Below are 20,213 nucleotides of genomic sequence, written 5' to 3'. Positions count from 1 at the left end.
TTTAAATAGTTATCAAGTTTTCTATCTGTAACCTCTTTTAATGAGGATGCTGCAGGAATGGGTAATGTAGAGCTCTTGATCAAACTAGTTAGATGAGAATCTACCGATGGAGGAACTTCCCATTTGTTACATTCACCAAGTGCAAATCGGTATCGAGAGGTTAAATTCCTTGTAGCATAGAAATGCTTATTTGGAGTACACCATGCTTCAGACATGAGATTCGTCAGTTGTTTAGACTGAGGAAAATAATCTCTACCCATCTTCTGACACCTAAAGACCAGAGTCTTAGTATAGAGGAAGTTCCGCCAAAATCTGAGGACAGATCTAACCACTCTCTCCAGAGAGGGGACATCCAAAGATGATTGATTGTCTTCTTCCACTGAGTACGACCCAGAACTCTGAGTATCAGAGTGTGATGAGGAGGTTGAGTCAGAATCCTGCGGCAACGTCTGAAGAGAACCTCATATGCCCCTGCTTTACTGCCACTGGTCTATTCGCCTGCACCACTTGCTGAGGGGCTATAGACGGCAGCATACTCTGACTAGAGTGAGTAGTAGAATCAGACCAATAGGGATTCATGGGGGACATCTACATAGAAGGATGCAAATGCTGTGGGTACCCCATAGCAGGAGGCAATATCGTGGCAGGAGCACGCACCGCTGTGGCCCTGTCCACCAAATGCGACAAAACCTGAGACCAAAAGGCCACCCAGGGTGGTTCTTGTGCTGGTGCAGGTGTACAAGATAGAAAAGGTGGTTGTTTACAACAGACACTACACAACCCATCTAGCACAAAATCCTGCTACAGCACAGGAGGCACATCCTTCTCTCCTTTACCTTTAGACATGGCAATGTGTAACAGGTATAAGGATAAAAGTATAAATGCAATGTGACTTAACACAAATGAAAAATCCCACACACCTTCAGGAGGCATGAGGAGAAACACAGTGATTGCTATATCGGACGGTTTTGAAAACAAAAAAAAGGCAGTATAAATACCGCAGCTAGCATTACAGTCACATACAATGCATAAATATATTAAAATGCTAATGCAAATGGACTCAATCAACTGACCAGCCCCTCAGGGGTATTGGTAGGATATAGCGTGCTATATACCTGACCCAGGGGAGAGGTATACAGTGAGACAGACTTGACCTCTGAGACCAACAGCTTTCAGCAGCGCACCAAAGGTGGACTGTGAGCGTCTCACACACAAGGTGGTCAGAAGTAGCAAACCAAATGCGGGAATCCACAAATGGAAGTTGCGTCTGGGTTGGGGGAGGAGCGGCCAGTGGAGTGTCCATCTCCCCAGAGCTGCGATTTTGATGGCACGGGTACGCTGGCCTCACAGTAGTAGGCACTACCTAGTGCGTCTACTACCCGTCCCCAGCGACAGACGATATGGCCCCGACAGACTTAATGAGGACACGTTAAACGAGACCTTCACCCGCAGCTGCCTCCAATGAGTCTCCTACATCGGAGGACTGGACTGCTTCACGCATGATTCCCCCCACGGGGAATCATCTTACCTGCCATCTCTGTGAATCCAATCGCAGTCCGGACACCAGAGATGCCACTAGCTCAGCCACGCTGAGGCCCGTGAAAATCCCCAGGGCATATAGTGGTACTGGCATGTCGGCATCTGCGGAGGTAGGAGTCGCAGTATATGCGTCGTATTCGGCACCTAATACCGCTAAACTCAGAAGTTCAAATAACTAAAAGGTAAATCAATAAAAGAAAAGCCTGGGAATTCCTAGGCAGTCCCGCTGTTAAAACAGTGCGTCTGGATACTTCACGCACACCAAACTAAAAAACTGAATGCCTGTGGCTGGGGGCGGGCTATATAGGGAGGAGTACCTATGCATGCTGGGAGCTTCAAAGCTGTAAGCTGCTTGGTGCAATGGATCACTCCAACTACATACCCCAAGGTAGATCCTGTGTATCCTTAACAAGAAATATGGGGGATTAATGCTGTGAAAAGAAAAGGCAAAATTGTTTCTACAAAAGGATCTGCATTGAATTGCAGGGAATAAGGTCCCATTGATATCATTACCCAGTGATAGTGGTACTGGCATCAACAGAGGATGTGGAGCTTTGGATGGTACTGGGGACACTACTTACCTGTGTCTTCTGCAGGGCTGGCCAGGACTCAAATGAAGGAATCTATGGAGGAGGAGGGGAGTGGAGGTTAAGAGGAAGAAGGGGCAGGGATGCACAGCCTGCAGTGCAACCTGTGTAAATGCAAAGCCCGTGCAGTGTGCTGCCTCAGCCTTCAAAGTTGCGGACCCAAATAATCTGATTTGGGACCGGACCACACATGGCATTCCTGTTAGCACACGTAGTTTGGGAACTGCTGATTTATATAATAAAACCACAACAGGAAGGAGAAAGGTAACTTACAAATCATTAGAGACCACTGTTTGCACACAGCTTGCTAACAACAGTACATACAATGTCTAATAGGCTGTTACATATAAAGTACATTCCCACATTTGATCAGAGTGTATCCCGGATTCGTGTTTTTTCTTCATAATGTAGCAATTTGTGTATCAGACAAACTATATTGTTAGAAGTGAGATACTCACCTTCCGGGACAAACACAATGTTATTTGAGTGGAGATACCTTGAAAACAAAGAAAACAGAACAGCTGTTACCCTGAAGGATGTGTACTAGGACAATGATTTCCAGGCATTACATTACAAGTACCAAGGACAAATGACAGATCCTGCTGCTCTTGTTGTGCATTAGAAATATGCAAGCATGCTGAATTATATACCCTCTATTACTCATTTCTCCTGCTTTCTAATGACATGGTAGTCTCTGCGGTCTATGGGCAACATTATTTATTCCTGGTCAAATTTACACAAAGTGTTTGTTGTAGCCCCGTCATTTAATACAGCATTCGCCTGTACGGAGGTTTACAACCAAAGTGCTGAGAAAAGATGTAGGTCACATTTAGGGTTTAGGTGACAGGTTCACATTAAGAGCTTGTTCACATATACACTGGGAACAGGTGTAAAAATGAATTTCCATCGGCCGCGCTTTTAAAACAATTGTATTGGTAGTGTGCAACAAAGTATGCGTAGCAGATTGTGCCACATCTTAAGGGCAGTATGTAATTAGTGCCAACCTCACTGCTAATTACAGTAACAACATCGCCAGGTGTTGAAAAATTATCCAATCCTCATTAACTCAGCCATCACGCTGACTTAATCTCCCCCTAAAATGTTAATGGTGAATTTGATTTTAGGGCGCAATAGTAAGAACACATGCCTAAAAAGCCCATTTTTACTACAGGTTTCAGGTGTTAGAAAGATGTTTTTATCTGTGTATAGGTGTGGCTTAAGGAATTGCACTAATACACAGTAATAGCACATGCTCAGTCCACTGCATGCATAAATGGTCCCAAGTAGTTTAGTTGCATTCCAGTGAAAGTGCCAGGGTCATGGCATAGAGAAGAGAGGGCACTGGCTACTGAATTTTAATGTAGGCAACAATCTCGCCTTGCATAGGTACTTTAGCATCAGACAAACAGCACTAAACATTTATGCAGGCTCATGGCAAGAGAGATCGAGATATGTTCTCACTTACTGGTTGTCTGTAAGCCATATGGCACCACTGAGATGATCCAAAAGGGAGTAGGTTACCATATTTTTCTTTACCTATTGCATCTTAGACATATCACAGGCACAGAGAAGAGACACTTAGGGGTAGAGTTACAAAAGTGATGTGGCCCATAGTAACCAATCAGATTCTACTTAACATTTAACTAGCACCTTCTAGAAGATAATAGCTAGAATCTGAAAGGTTGCTATTGGCAACATCACTTTTAAAACTCACTTCTAAAACTCTCACTTTAGTAAATTTACCCCCTACAGTGTGCCAGAGACACAAAGCTGTGACTTAAAGGCAAAGGAATTGTTTTTTTTACATATACAAAGTCACAGATTAAGCACAACGGAACTTGACATGAACAAAAGCTGCGGCATCGTAGCACAGATTCAGATAGTCACACAAGGTGCATACACACGGTCAGATAGGTCAGATGAACGACTTGCAAACGATTGAACAATTTTTGACTGCTTTAAAATGAATGGAAATCATCCAAAACTGACTGCAAACACATCAGATGTCAGATATCGTTATCTGACAAACAGGAACGCGCATCGTTCATCGTTGCACACGTCAGATTTTTCTTTCATATATGAAGGATTTTTAGAATCGTTATAATTCAGATCTGAAGAAAAATCTGACCGTGTGTATGAACCATAAGCTAGCAAATGTAGTTTTGTCGCTCTGTAGGGCGGATGTATTAAGCTCTGGGAAGTGATAAAGTGGAGAGAGATAAACTACCAGCCACTCCTAACTGTCAAGTTACAGGCTCTGTTTGAAAAATGACAGTTAGGAGCAGATTGGTTGGTCGTTAATCACTCTCCACTTTACCACTTTCCAGAGCTTAATACATCTGCCCCTGGGTGTTTTAACTAGGCGAATAAGAAGCATATTCTGAGCTAACAGCACGGGACACTGGTGCACCGAGGGGGGTTATTTGGCACGACTGAAGCAACAATAAGGACACATCTGCACAGACCACTAAGCCCTACAATGTAAATGTTCAGATATGAACCATGGAAATAAAACACATTGTTTAGTGCACCCCTGGCACTCCATTGCAGCTTTGTAGAAAAAAAAAAACAACAACATTCTTCCTCCTTCCACTACAGACAGCTAAATATCCTGATATCGGGTCATATGTTCAATAAACAGATTCTGCAGCCATTTGGGTTACTGTGACATCACTTAGCCTGCACCTGTGTATGTAACAACAAACCCACATGGAGTATAACTTAACAGCAAGTCTATAATTGCAGTCTTCTCAGGTAGAGGAGCACTGCCTTATTTACAAGGGAACCAGCTGCAAAGGAGAGACAGAGCATGTGAGATGTAGTGGGGTGTACGCTAGTCGGCCACAATCAAACTCCCACTGCGTGATTGGAAATAAATGTAGATATTCAACATCATGCCACGTTAGATGTAGACCGCACAGCCCGTATCCATCCGCTTGGTTATATAGCCATCTCCATTATAGGTGCACACTTGAACCAGTCCTTTGTTTGCAGGAACTCTGCCTAGTCTGCAGTTCCGGATACACACACACACTTCTGAATGCCCCATTTCAGTCATTCAGCATTAAGCGGAGAGGTTTGCATATTCTGGGGTTTCCTGGTGGTCTGTTAAAACCTCAGTGCAGCTTGAAGGAGCCTAGGTAAGTGGCAGACCACCCTGCCAGCAGTGCCATGCTATAAAGTGCAGAAAGAAGCATGATGATCCTGAACTGATTTGCTGCTTGCAGACTTCTTCAATCTACCCTGAGCAAAGGCACAAATCAACTGCAAACCTTCAATGTTTCTGGTAAGTGGTCTATCAATCACCTTTCTTCTTATAGTCAAACAGTTTGCCTCTGAACCCTGACACCATAACCAAGTGGCGGATTACAGGTGTGTCCACCTAGCCTCAAAACGCCATGTGGGGCCGGCTAGATCCCATGAAACTCTTCTAGTACCAAGCGTCTTTCGCCCTAAAATGTGTCTTAGTCAACTAAGATACACCAGATGACTACAATGAATAGTTTGATATGTGACACTTGTATATCTGTGTGCGACTGAGTCTTTATACTAAACATAACAGAACTTTGGGCCTGATTCAGAGCCGGACGCAATTAGCGCTCGCTCGTCCAGAAAATAGGGGTGGCTATTCAAATGAACCGTTCGCTCTTTGCGGTCTGTTCACGCCTCTAGGTCTGAACGAGCGAACAAAACTTGCGGCCGTTTTTTGGAAAAATACGCCCCCTGGCCGCTCGCATCCTACGTCATATCCGCTATTTATTAGATTAATCGAGTACATCGACCAGGGTATGAACTGCTCGCTATTCTTGTGGCTGGTTTTTGCTACCACAATTTTGCGAGCAGTTCTGGCTATAAAATAACCCAGTGACGTGGTCAATGACGCTGCTGTTTTAATTATGCACACCCATAAAACGCCCGTTTTGACCTGTAAGCACGCCTGCGTTCGGATCTCCACTCCCCGTTTTCAAGCACCTTCCCCTGTTACCACCCACATACGCCTCCTCCTGTCACTCAAAATAGCAGGCATTCGCTATTTAGCGAACAAACGAATTTCGGCTGCACTGACTGGTTAGCGCATGCGTATAACGATCCGTACGCATGCGCAGTTGGGCAAACATCGCTCGGAGCGAACGAGCGGCCGCTTACGAGCGGCTCTGAATCATGCCCTTTGTGTGGATAAAAGCCGGACGCTGCAACGTAGCACTTCATATAAAGATTTAGATCAGACGCACACAGATATACAAGGGTCGCATATCAAATTAATCGGTGCAGTCTCGTGGTGTGTCTTAGTCGCATTGTAGTGCAACTAAAGGTGCCCACACACATAGCGATATTTTACAAGATCTGGCCGATTTTGACGCATTGGAACTACGGATTGTGTAAAATATGGCCAAATCGTGAGGAAATAGTGAGTCCCCACTCACGATCACGATGCGATGCGCGTCCCCGCTGGTCGCACATCACATCGTCAGATCTGCCATGCAGTAGGGCAGATCTGACAATATAGGACACGATGCACTGTGAAAGTCTGGATGCAGGAGAGTTCGTATGAAGATTGGACACCAAATTGTGTGCAGAGCTGCCAGGGAGAGTTTCAAGGGAAATCGTACACATCGGCTATTCATGGGCAGATCGGTACGTGTGTGAGCACCTTAAGATGCATTTTCAGATTAAAAATAAATAAATAATAAAATAAAAAACACGTTCAGTGCTAGCAGAGTCGCACAAGACCTGGCAACTACCTTCCAGTGAAAGATTATAAGTATCAGGTGAGCCTGGTCATGTGACTGACCAGGGTGAGAGGGATCTGGATTCCCTGTACTGCATGGGAGAGAGGGGAGACATGTCAGACAGAGGCATCGGGAAATAATGGAGAAAATTACACGAAGTTGGAATATTACAACAGTAAAAAAAAAAAAAAAAAAAAAAAAAGATTGATTGGTAAAACATCTTACAATGCCTAGCTTCCCTGCCCTCCACCTCTCTCCCCTAGCACCCTGTATCCTATCCTGGGATCCCATCCCCTGGTACAGTCTCTCCTACACTACACTCCAAGAGATGAAATATATTATGAGATATGGTAAGAACTTACCCTTGTTATCTCTATTTCTACGAAGTCCATAGGGTTCCACAGGATACCTTGGGGGTATAGGTGTGACGTCAGTCGCAGGGCACCAAAGAGTTAAGCTTTCAGCCTCCCAGGATGCACTAGGTCCCCCTCCTATACCCCGCCCCCGGGCCAAGGCACCTCAGTTAGTTACCAAGCCATAGGCCGGAGGAGGAGAAGGAAGAGAGAGAACAAAGATCTGGCCACATACAAGAATCACATTCTCACCAGAGGGAGACGGAAAACCGGTGACCAGAGCAAAGCCCATCTGCAGCACAGGTGCGACAGGGCGGGAGTCCTGTGGAACCCTATGGACTTCGTAGAAATAGAGATAACAAGGGTAAGTTCTTACCATATCTCATATTTTCTACTTCAGGGTCCATAGGGTATCCACAGGATACCTTGGGGATGTCCCAAAGCAGTATCCTTTAAGGGTGGGGACGCTCCTGTGCAGAAAGGAGAATCCGCCGCCCGAAGGAAGCATCCTGAGAGGCGAAGGTGTCAAACCTGTAATACCTCACGAAGGTATGGACAGAAGACCACGTAGCAGCCTTGCAGATCTGAACTGCCGAGGCACCACGTCGAGCTGCCCACGAAGGACCCACAGACCTAGTGGAATGAGCCTTCAGAGAAGGAGGGACCGGTAGGCCTTCATGAAGATAAGCTTCAGAAATAGCCATACGGATCCAGGCTGCCAAAGTTTGCTTTGAAGCAGGCCAACCCTTTTTACGGAAGCCAAAGAGGACAAACAAAGCGTCCGACTTCCTAAACGAAGAAGTGCGGTCAACATAAGTCCTTAAGGCCCGCACAACATCCAAAGAGGCCTCACCCACGGAAAGACCCGGTGAGTTAAAGGCCGGAACAACTATTTCCTCGTTAATATGAAACTGGGAAACAACTTTGGGAAGAAACTCGGGCCGAGTGCGGAGCACTGCCCTGTTCCCATAAAAAACCAAGAAAGGGGGTCTACAAGAAAGAGCCCCTAACTCAGAAACACGTCTGGCCGAAGCAATGGCCAGAAGGAAAACAGTCTTAGCTGTTAGCCATTTAAGATCCACTGAGCCCAGTGGTTCAAACGGCGGTCCTTGGAGAGCCCTCAGGACCACAGCCAAATCCCAAGGCGCCACAGGTGGAACAAAGGGCGGCTGAATGCGGAGAACACCCTGCATAAAGGTGCGCACATCCGGGATTGTAGCAATCCTACGGTGAAACCAGACAGATAGGGCCGAAACTTGTACCTTCAAAGAAGCAAGGCGAAGCCCATGATCTAGTCCCGCTTGCAGGAAGGCGAGAATCCGAGACAGACGAAACTCCCGCGGTGCATAACCTCTCGGTCGACACCACTGGAAGAACGTATGCCACACGCGATGGTATATCCTCGCGGAAGACGGTTTCCGAGCTCGTAACATGGTACGCACCACAGAGCTGGAAAACCCCCGGGACCTCAGCATGGCCGTCTCAACAGCCACGCCGTCAAAGACAGCCGAGTCAGGTCCGGGTGAAGGCAAGGACCCTGAGACAGAAGGTCCGGTCGTAGCGGCAACCGCAGAGGAATGTCCACGGACAGACCCTGAAGGTCTGAGAACCAGTGCCGTCTGGGCCACGCGGGAGCTATCAACAGGAGCGTCCCTCCTTCCTGTTTGAATTTCCGGATTACCCGTGGAAGAAGGGAGACCGGAGGGAACAGGTATGCGAACCGGAACGTCCACCGGACGGACAGAGCATCCACCAGAGACGCCCCTTCGTCTCTTGTGCGAGACCCGTACACCGGCAACTTGTTGTTGTGCCGGGACGCCATGAGGTCGATTTCTGGAAGACCCCACCTGTCCACCAGTAGTTGAAAAACGTCCGGGTGCAGGGACCATTCCCCCGGATGAACGTCCTGGCGACTTAGAAAGTCCGCCTCCCAATTGAGCACTCCCGGGATGAAGACCGCTGATATGGCCGGAAGATTGCGCTCCGCCCAAACCAGGATCCGAGAGACCTCTACGAGAGCCGCCCGACTGCGAGTTCCTCCTTGCCTGTTTATGTAGGCCACGGTGGTAGCGTTGTCCGACTGGACCTGCACCGGGCGACCCTGGAGAAACCGCTGTGCCTACTGGAGAGCATTGAAGACCGCACGGAGTTCCAAGATATTTATTGGAAGCTCCGCTTCTGTCGGCGTCCACCAGCCCTGGAACAAGTGTGGACCCGAAACTGCTCCCCAGCCCCGAAGACTGGCGTCCGTTGTCAACAGGACCCAATTTGGAACCCAGAACGGACGTCCCTTGTTGAGGTGGGTCGTCTGTAACCACCACGTAAGGGACAGGCGAACCTCCTGGGTGAGCACAATCGTCTGGGACTTCAGAGACTGAGTCAGCCCGTTCCACTTGGACAGGATCAGGTGCTGCAGAGGTCTGGAGTGAAACTGGGCGTATTCCACCATGTCGAACACCGACACCATGGAGCCCAGTAACCTCATCGCCGAGTGTAAGGACACCCGGCGGCTGTGCAGACAACTGCGCACCCTTGACTGTAAAGCAGAGATCTTGTCCTCCGTCACGAAGATCCTTTGCTGTCCCGAGTCCAATAAGGCTCCAAGATGCAGAATCCTCCGAGACGGGATTAGAGTGGACTTCTGCCAGTTGATTAGCCAGCCGTGCCGTTGCAGCAGTGCAATGGTCAGGTCCAAGTGGCGTAACAGGAGCTCTGGAGATCCTGCCACCAATAACAGGTCGTCCAAATACGGCAACATGCGGACTCCCTGCAGCCGCAGAGAAGCCGCCATGACCGCCATCACCTTGGTGAAAACACGTGGTGCTGTTGCCAGGCCAAAAGGTAACGCCCGAAACTGGAAGTGGTCGCTGCTGATTGCAAACCTGAGGAACTGTTGATGGCGCCAAAGAATAGGGACATGCAAGTAAGCGTCCTGTATGTCCAATGACACCAAGTAGTCCCCAGGTTCCAGCGCCAGAATGATGGACCGTAGGGTCTCCATCCGAAACTTCGGGACCCGCAAAGACTTGTTGAGTGCTTTGAGGTTGAGAATCGGACGATATGACCCATTGGGTTTCTGTACCAAAAATAGATTTGAATAGAAACCCTGGCCCCTCTGGGAGAATGGAACCGCCACTATAACTCCAGCCTGGAGCATAGTGTGCAATACCTTCCGCAGCTCCGTAGCCTTGTTCCGGTCTGATGGGAGACCCGTGGTGAAGAAGCGAGCCGGGGGTCTGTGCCGGAAGGAGAGGGCGTATCCGTGGGAAACCACCTCCAGAACCCAAGTGTCTGTCGTAGTGGTCGACCAACACTGGGCGAACTGTAGCAGGCGGCCTCCCACCCTGGGATCCCCCAAAGGGAGGCCCGGACCGTCAGGCCGCAGGCTTGTCATCTGGCTTGGGGGCCGGACGTCTGGTACTCCATGCCTGCTTCCGGGGCTTGACCGATTTCTTAGGGCCAGCCTGTCGAGGAAACGACTGTGGTTTGGGCCTGCCCTGGGCCCTAGATGACCGAAAGGACGATGGTCCCGAACCAGAAGGAGCAGCGGCCGACGGGAGACAGGCAGATTTGGCTGCCGCCAGCGTGGCCACAATCTTATCCAGATCCGGACCGAAGAGAACTTCTCCGGTAAATGGCAACGCTTCCAGACCTTTCTTGGAATCTGCGTCCGCCTTCCAGGATCGCAGCCACAAGGTGCGACGAGCAGCTACCGCTGCTGAAGAAATTCTAGACACCAGAGTACTAATGTCTAGAGCAGCCTCGTTGATGTAGGTGGCCGAATCACGGAGATTGCCAATCAACTCCGCCTGTTCGGCCGGACAGTCGGATTCAAAAGAAGCCTCTAATGAATCCGCCCAGCGCTCCATCGCTCTGGCAACCCAGCAAATGGCCATAGCCGGCCGTGCTGCCCCCCCTGCAAGGGAATAAGCGGACTTCAGGCAGATTTCTACCTTGCGGTCCGTAGCATCCTTAAGGGAGGACATGGATGGCATCGGCAATGTGGCACTACGGACAAGACGGGTCACTTGAGAATCCACCTGTGGAGGGGATTCCCACTTCGCAAAATAATTATCCGCGAACGGATAAGCCACCGCCAGGCGTCTCTGCGGCTGGTATCTTTTGCCAGGTTGTTTCCACGCCTCCTCTAAATGGTCCACCAACTGACCCGAAAGAGGAAAGACTGTGGCATCGCCCTTCACATCTTTGAAAAAGGCATACTTAGATTTAGCCGCTGGGGGAACTTCGTCCTCAATCACCAAGGCTGTGCGGACCGCCCGAATAAGTCCAGGAATATATACTTTGGACTTAGCATCAGCGTCCTTAGTATGGAGAGGTTCCTGATCGTAAGGATCTAGAATCTCCCCATCATCAGACGTCCCTTCGTCATCCTCATAAGGAGCGGACAGAGACGCCACCGGCCTTTTATGAGACCGCATCACAGACTCCCCTTGCAACACATCCGACAAGTGCTGTACAGAACTCGTCAGGGAGTTAACCCACGCTGGCTCCTGAGAACCCGGGAGCGGGGAAATAGGGAGACTGTGGGGTACCACCAATTGTCGTGGGAACCCCTGCATGGGTGACGACACCACAGACTGCTGGGACAAACCCATCGGAGTAAACGCGGGCTGCGGAGCTAACTGGCCCACTAAAGCTGTTAACGCCTGAGCGAAACAAGCCCAGGGCGGCTCCTGTACCGGTGCTGTAACCGTAATAGGCCGCGCCATGGACAAACACTGCCGGCAAAGGCCCTCCGCGCTACCCTCCCCCTCCGCTAACGGTACTTTGCACGTGGTACACTGTAGCCGGAGGGGAAAATCACTTTCAGACATGATGGCACCACGTATGTGACCTCTCTCACCAATTAAGTATTAAATAGGCGAGAGACCACCCTGCAGCACCGCACCGCAAGGGCTTTAGCAGAAAGAACAGGGACAGTAATAAAGCTGACAGTTTAGAGAAGAAAAGATTACAGGCAGCAGCGCTAGCACAGTCACATACAATGCAGAAAAATAACAATTCCTGCACTAACAGCGCTGATCACTCAACTACACAGACACAGGGCCTGGTAGGACACAGCGCTGCATACACAGACCTGACCACAGCGGAGGAGAGGTATGCGGGGGGACCCAGACCACGATGCTTCCGTCCAGCGCTTCCAGCAGCGTTCACCATGCGTTCTGGAGAAGATGGCCGCCGAGGAGCAGAGAGGAGGCTGGCCTGGGGGAGGAGCGCTGCCACAGGACCAGTCGGCAGCATGCAGAGAGGGCTGTGTGCAGCGGGGGAGGCGCCGGCTGTGAGACAGGGAAGGCGCGCTCCCCTGGCATGCATTTAACCCCTGGGACGCCGCAGCGCTACCGCTCTGCTGCGGTCCGCTGTCCCAGGGGGTAGTGGAAGCGCAGGTTGGTCGCCTGGCTCCACGCTGCAGCCAGTCCCCAGGGAGCCCCCTGCCTGGGGACTTAGGACCATGTGATCAGCGGGGACCCACCGCGGGACCCCGCTGCTTACCTCTGTCCCCCTTGAATCCGGCCATGGTCCGGAGCATCTGGGGTCACCGCTAGCTGTGACCCCAGACGCCCACCAGCATCCCCGGATCAGTACCGGCGTTCTGGTACCGGCGGGGTGTAGGGAAGACAGCATGGACGTCATGACTGACTGTCCATGCTGTTCATCCAGTTGTGCAGCCACAGCTGCATGAAGAATAAGCTTCAGGGGCTCTTCTAGCCCCCACTCCAACAGGTGCACCCGACTCCGGCCGGGCACCAAACTAAACTGAGGTGCCTTGGCCCGGGGGCGGGGTATAGGAGGGGGACCTAGTGCATCCTGGGAGGCTGAAAGCTTAACTCTTTGGTGCCCTGCGACTGACGTCACACCTATACCCCCAAGGTATCCTGTGGATACCCTATGGACCCTGAAGTAGAAAAAACAAGACTGATAATATAATAAGTCTAGTAACAATCTAAAAATATATTATATGGAAAGTTAATTTTTAGCTATATTTATTTCATTAACACAGAAAAGTTAATGATTTTTTTGTATGTGAAACTCCCGCCTCCAAAAATGCATAGGCATAAACACTAAAATCCCCAATAAGGTGCGTACACACTGGGCGATTAAAGTGGACGACTGAACGATAACGTCCACTTTATCGTCCATTTTTAACAATCAAAAACGATGAACGTTAACGACGACGCGAGTTCCCGCCGGTCGTTCATCGAGTAAACATGCAGACCAACCTGACGATGTCGTCAGGTTGCTGCATGTTGGGGAATGGGGGAGAGAGCCCGGCACTGAACGATATCGTTAATGATATCGTTCAGCGGGTGTGCTCAATGTCATGAACGACATTGAGCACATCCTGCCGGGGACACACTAGACGATATCGCTCAGGGAGCATATCGTCTAGTGTGTACGCTCCTATAGACTAACATTAACGAAAAGCAGAAACCCTAATTCTAATACGTGTGCAGTGCTAGATTCCACTTACATCCACAGAACAAATTATACATGTTAATGCTGAATAATATAAGGCGGCAATCTACACTTTCTCAGATGAGGACTGGGTTACGGAATTAGGACACAAGGTCGGAGGATTCTATCAAAAACGGTCAGTAGTCTTTATTAGTCCAGCACTGCTCTAACTTGGTCTTCAGTTCCGTGCAGGCTTAATACAGTTGCAGACATACACAGCCAACCCATGTAACATATAAATTGCTTTTACAGCAATGTTTGTATTTGTGCCACAGATATACTGTAGGTCATGGCAAATTTTTCACTTAGCTGAAGAAAAAAATAAATAAATAAATCCTCCCCTAGTTCGACCTGTCAGTGTACACAGATCGTGCCCATCCAGATACCCAGGGAGCCTCTCACCCTTGAGAAGGGCACAGAGAGACCTGTGTCTGGGAGCTGGCTGGCTTCCTGCTGGCAGCAGTACCATGTTCTGATTCTTGATCTTGCCTGCCCTTCGCATGCTGCCTAGGGATGGGACAAAGCTAACTGCTGTCTATCCCACTTGTCTCAAGGACAATCTATGAACCCAAACCCTTCTTGTCTAGTACAGACTGCAACTTTAACCCCTCATTCACCAAGGTCAAGTCTCAGCTTAAACAATATAAATACAGATCTACTTGCCAGTGTCTAGCCAAATGAAGAACAATGTTTAAAAATTATATAGTTTTCCCAGTTTAGGATAAATGTAAAAACTTATGTACCTAAAATTTAAAGAGACTCTTTGGGACGGTCATTTGGGTGGGTCTATGGCAGGAGTCTTGACCTGTCTGTAGTATTTTCATTACAAAATCTAAGATCCAGGTCCTCACCAATTACATCCTGTGCCCTTTGCCTTAAATACTCTACAGTATACCAGTGGTTACCAAACTTTCTTGAATCATTGCGCCCCATAGTATCAGCATTTATTTCACAGCACCATTCGGACAAAAGGTTCTTATTGGGAAATTCAGAAATAAAAAGTAAATTAAATTAAGTAAATTGTGCTTATTGTGCAATTAGTAGCGCTACTAATTGATCGTGGCGGGGCTATCCAATTAGCCCAGAAGTGCCGCCCCGGCACTTATCGCGGATATTTTTTGGGACCTGATGTGTCCACCATTTTTTCAACACCTAAATGGCGAAATCGCGGGTCCTGTGTGTTTTCGGGAGAACTATCCTATTAATTTCGAGCAAAATAATATGGTGAAAAAAAAAAACACACCACATCGGTAAAATACAGGGATAATTGGCGAAAAAAGGACACTTCCGTCTTACCTGTGAAGTCTTTTTCTTCGACTCCATAGGGGGCACAGGGATGACTCTGGTGCCCAGACTCTCCTCTCCAGGCGATACCCAAACAGTTAATGAAATTTACCCACAAGCCCAGGCTCCTCTCCTCTATAACCCGCCCCAGCCACTGGGAGCTTAGTATCGCAAGCCCACAGCAGGAGCGTGGCAGAGGAGAAGATGGAAGACCGGCATACATACAGAACCATACATGCCATGGAAAGAACCAAGAAAACACTCCCCGGCAGACAGGTGCCATGTCCTGTGCCCCATATGGAGTCAAAGAAAAAGACTTAACAGGTAAGACACAAGTCTCCTTTTCTTCTTCCTCCACTAGGGGGCACAGGGATGACTCTGGGATGTCCTAAAACTGTCCCCTATGGGCGGGGACACACCTGTGTTGCAGTGAGCACAGAACACCCGAAGGCGGTGTCCGAGGACGCAAAAGTATCAAAAGCGTAAAATCTAATGAAGGAATGAGCAGATGACCATGTGGCAGCCTTACAGAGTTGTTCTGCAGAAGCCCCACAGCATGCTGCCCAAGAAGTTCCCACTGACAGTGTGGAATGGTCAGTCACCACAAGGAGTAAGCCTGGCGAAAGGTAAGCGAAACCAGCGTGCCAAGTTCTGCTTAGCAGCCAGCCAGCCTTTCTTATGAACATCATACAAGACAAACAGAGTCCGACTTGCGAATCTCTCTGATCCTCTTGACATAAGCCGGAGAGCTCTCACAACATCCAATGAAGCCTCCGACGGAGATGGCTCCGTAGTCTGGAATGCAGGAACTACCAATTCCTGATTTATATGGAAGCGGGATACTACCTTGGGAAGGTAGCCCAAGCGATTCCCCAGGACAGCTCTGTCTGAATGGAACACAAGAAAAGGGGAGTGACAAGAAAGGGCGCTGAGATCAGGTACCCTCCTAGCAGACGCAAGGGCTAGTAGAAACAGTGTCTTCCACGTGAGCCAATGCAATTCCACCGTCTGCAACGGTTTAAAGGGAGCCAACTGGAGAGCGAGGAGAACACAAGAAAGATCCCAGGGAGCAACAGAAGAAACAAACGGTGGCTGAACATGGAGAACCCTCTGGAAAAAAAAAGTTTGTACCTCAGGGAGCAGAGCTATCTGCCTTTAAAAAAGGACAGACAAAGCCAAAACCTGGACCTTCAAAGATGAGAGCCGAAGGCCCAAATCCAGACCGGTCTGCACAAAAGAAAGGACACAGAAATGGCAGAAAGACCTGGGGTTAAAATCCCTAGTCGAACACCAAGAAAAATAGGTATGCCAAACCCTATGATAAATACGTGCCGACGAAGGCTTCCTAGCCTGCAGAATTGTCCGAACAATGCTCCTGGAGAATTCTTTTGCTCATAAGATAGACGTCTCAAGAGCCACCTCGCCAAAGCGAGACGGACTAGATCCGGATGGAAGAAGGAGCCCTGAGACAGAAGATCCGGCCGCAGTGGAAGACGCAGAGGGGAGTCTATGGAGAGGCTCAGTAGATCGGCATGCCACACCTTCCGGGGTCAATCTGGAGCCACCAGGATAAAAGTTCCTCCTTCCAGCTTGAACTTCCGAAGGACCTGAGGAATCAGAGATCGGAGGGAAGATATACAGGTATATTAGACGGAAGGTCCAAGGAACCGCTAGTGCAACTATCATGAGAGCTTCCGGATCCCTGGTGCGGGAGCAATAGCTCGGAAGCTGATTGTAGCAGGACACCATCATGTCGATGTCCGGTAGGCCCCAGCGACGGACTAATAGCTGGAAGACTTCCGGTTGCAAAGCCCACTCACCTGCATGGATGTCTTGACGACTGAGGAAGTCCGCTTCCCAGTTTTGAACACCCGGTATGAAGACTGCGGAGAGTGCTGCCAGATACTGCTCCGTCCAGCGAAGAAGTGCCGCCCTGGTGATTTATGTAGGCCAGTTGTGTTGTCTGATTGGATCTTCATGGATGTCCCCGAAGGAGGCGCTGTGCTTGACACAGAGCCCTGTACACAGGACGAAGCTCCAGGATGTTGATGGAAGCTGGCTCTCTTGATGCGTCCAACTGCCGTGAAAGGTTACAGTCTCGTAGTGGTGACAGTCGGCAAGAGAGCTGATTTGGAGGCAGCAAACGTAGTCACGATCTTGTCCAATTCATGACAACAAAAAAAAAAAAAAAAAAAGAAGAGCTTCCAGAGCCTTCCTAGATTCTGTGTCCGCTTTCCAGGTGCGCAACCAAAGAGCTCTTCTGGCAGCCACTGCAGAAGCAGAAACCTTAGAGGTTAAAATCCCAGACTAACACTGTTTCAGAGACAAAAAAAAGCCTCTTCCCTAATTAGTGCAACCATAGTAACTAAGTGTGTGCGCCCGAGGTAAGACCGTTCCAAAGAGTCTGCCCAGCAGATGCCAGGGCTGGATGAACCAGAGCTCCTGCATTCACATAAATAGTTTAAGAAATTTTCCAACTTCCTATCTGTAGGATCTTTGAGAGATGCTTTATTTTGGATAGGTAGGAAGGATGACCTAATAAGTCGAGTAATGTGGGCATCGACCAGGGGAGGAGACTCCCACTTAGCCCTATCCACAGCTGGGAGGGGGGTTAAAATGTAGCAATATGCTTGGAAACGTCTACTAGGGTGTGTCCATACTTCCGCCAGGAGATCTTCTTTGCTGTGCAGAAGACTTTTTCTGCCTTTTAAAGATAGATGCCTAATGCGGGCCATACACGGTGCGATAAAGCAGCCGATCCGACTGATTGGTGTGATTTGGCTGCTATATCGCACAGTGTATGGGCCTGATGTCGGACCAAGCGTGATCCCATGGGATCGTACATCGCACCCCCTGATCTTACTGCTGGATCAGTCGATGAGATGTGTGATCCAATGCAGCGCTATGCGGTTAAGGGAGCCGGCATATCGGGTGGTTGGCCACCCGATCGCACTGGGTGTGGGGACCGCCTGACATGTCGGACGTCGGATCCCCCGTCGCCACGCACGGTGCCATCGCGCCGTTTATGGCCCGCATTATATCTAAGAGGCTGCTCCGATTCCTCCACTAGCAGAATAGATTTAACTGCTCTAATAAGAGCCTCTACATCTACAGGAAACATGAACTTCCTCCGTGACAGAAGAAGTCTCCACGTCTGAAGCAATGTTGGCGCTAGCCTCACCATTCGAGGAAACCTCTGAATCTGAACCCCTGTCAGATTGGAACTTTCACGTGGGAGCAGGCCTACACCTAGAAGCCCCTAGGTCTATCAAGCATTTGCTGAAAGGACGTGGACACCTGAGCTAGTCCCTGGACAGACTGGGCAAAAGCTTGCATCCAGGGTGGCTCCACCATGGAAAGCTGTGGCACAGCGACAGGTGGCATTGGCACTGACATACAGTACGGAACGAACAAACACACACACACACACCTAGGCGCCTGATCAGAATATGGAGATATTGATCTTCGTACCCAATCTATGCTGCATCTTCTTAATAGAGGTAACTGCCACACCTCTTAACAGTAAAAACAAAGAAAAAAGGAATAAAAAGCGCTGCTGATTGGAGACCTTCTGTCTTAATAAATACAATGGCCATTTGTATGTTATATTAAACTGTATTTATTATTATTAAGACAGAAGGTCTCCAATCAGCAGCGCTTTTTATTATGCTTTTTTCTTGGCACTGACATACGGTTTACAATTGCGACATTACCTGTGTCAGACGAGACACCCTAGCTGGTTCTTGACTAGAAGCCATAAGCAAAAACACCTGCTGCAGGGTCCCAAAGCAATTGACACACAGGCCATCATGCTCCGGATCCTGAGGAGGACAGTAAAACACTGTTTACACGTGCGCATTGCTATAGTGTCCGCCTGCTTAGTAGTTTTATTTCTGGACATGCTATAAGTCGCAGTACCTACACACCACATAGTCAGTAAGGTGTAAGTAAACAAGGGTCGCTGCGGCTCCGGTGGTCAGTAGATCCACGCCCGCAATCACTGACCCAGTAGCCAGTTCTGCGGCCACCGGCGCTGGAGCGGCAGTGGGGGCGTCCTATAGGATGCCTTACACTGCCCACTATTGTTGATAAACTATTGCGACATAAAAGTAAATAAAAAAATCAAATATAGGGGTGGGGAACCACTAATATATCCTCCCCTGAAAAAGGTTCTCAGCTCCTGCCTTGGCAACAAACTTAAAGCCGAGGTCAGAGTGGCTGAGGGAGGGGTATAGAGGAGAGGAGTCTGGGCTTGTGGGTAAATTTCATTAACAGTTTGGTGCCCAGACTCTTATCTCCATGCTATTCCCAGAGTCATCCCGGTGCCCGCTAGTGGAGGAAAAAATCCCTGTTTTTCGCCAATCGTGGCTATCCATTAGCACCCGAACAATGTCCGGGACTAATTGGATACCCCCTTAGGGTAAGTTATGTAGTGATGGACAAGTTTGTGCTTCTGTTTGTCCACACATTTTATGATTGGCAGCCACCATCACTGGTTTTGGCTATCACATTGACCATAAATAATTTGAATTGGTCCTGAACTACAAAACTGTCACTCCTGCAAGTGCCACGGCACGCTAGGATGCCACGGCACCCAGTTTAGGAACCAGTGCACTACACGATTCCAGAAAGCGATATAATGCACAACAGTACGGTTATGAACAATTTAAAAAAGTCATAAGACCGGGACTTTTGTTATATAGATTTACATACTATAAAAAGATCTACCTGACTTTAAGCCTTGGTTAGGAATGCTCTAGATTAGCATGTACAAAACATGGCTCTACACTCTCTGCTCTCTGGAGAAACGATTTGGACAGAGGGGGAAACGGTCAGAGACATGCCAAGTTGCTGCAACATTTTACCAAAGTCGCTCCGGATTCAAACAGCGGAGCACTGTAAATTATCACTGTTACCATCACTTGTAACAAAAGCCACAGACATAATCCATCGTACACACAGACATTAGCACAAAGTGACCTCTCAAGAAGAGATAGAATAGGTAAACGCGCCTACAACCTCTCAAAAGCACTATGTGGAGAACTGCTAAACAGTTGAGGGCCAGTGTGGAGAAAGTAATTTATGTTTATATTTTTTTGTTATAGTATAGGCATGGTGCCACAGTTTGCATAAACATGCCTAGGAGGAAAGCCCTACATCTGTGGCATTCTGAATAATAGATCCTATTCCTGTATATTGTGGTGTGCTGTATTACATAACCCCGTTACTTATTGGTGACTTACCAG

The 20,213-nt window shown here is 48.7% G+C and overlaps 1 protein-coding gene across 3 annotated transcripts in view; it reads right to left on the bottom strand.

Moving 5' to 3' along the window:
• LRRC28 (leucine rich repeat containing 28) overlaps positions 1-20,213 on the bottom strand; it is a 73,029-nt gene that overhangs the window by 38,934 nt on the left and 13,882 nt on the right. For all 3 annotated transcript variants that reach the window (XM_088452691.1, XM_088452690.1, XM_088452692.1), the window contains one exon: positions 2,585-2,622. In XM_088452691.1, the coding sequence (XP_088308817.1) occupies positions 2,585-2,622 (38 nt within the window). The remainder of the gene's footprint in view (positions 1-2,584; positions 2,623-20,213) is intronic.

Source organism: Taudactylus pleione, unplaced genomic scaffold (assembly GCF_031769625.1).
Source record: "Taudactylus pleione unplaced genomic scaffold, aTauple2 ptg000556l, whole genome shotgun sequence".
NCBI lineage: Eukaryota > Metazoa > Chordata > Amphibia > Anura > Myobatrachidae > Taudactylus > Taudactylus pleione.
Note: the sequence above shows the minus strand (reverse complement) of the source record. Positions and strands in the feature narration are given on the sequence as shown.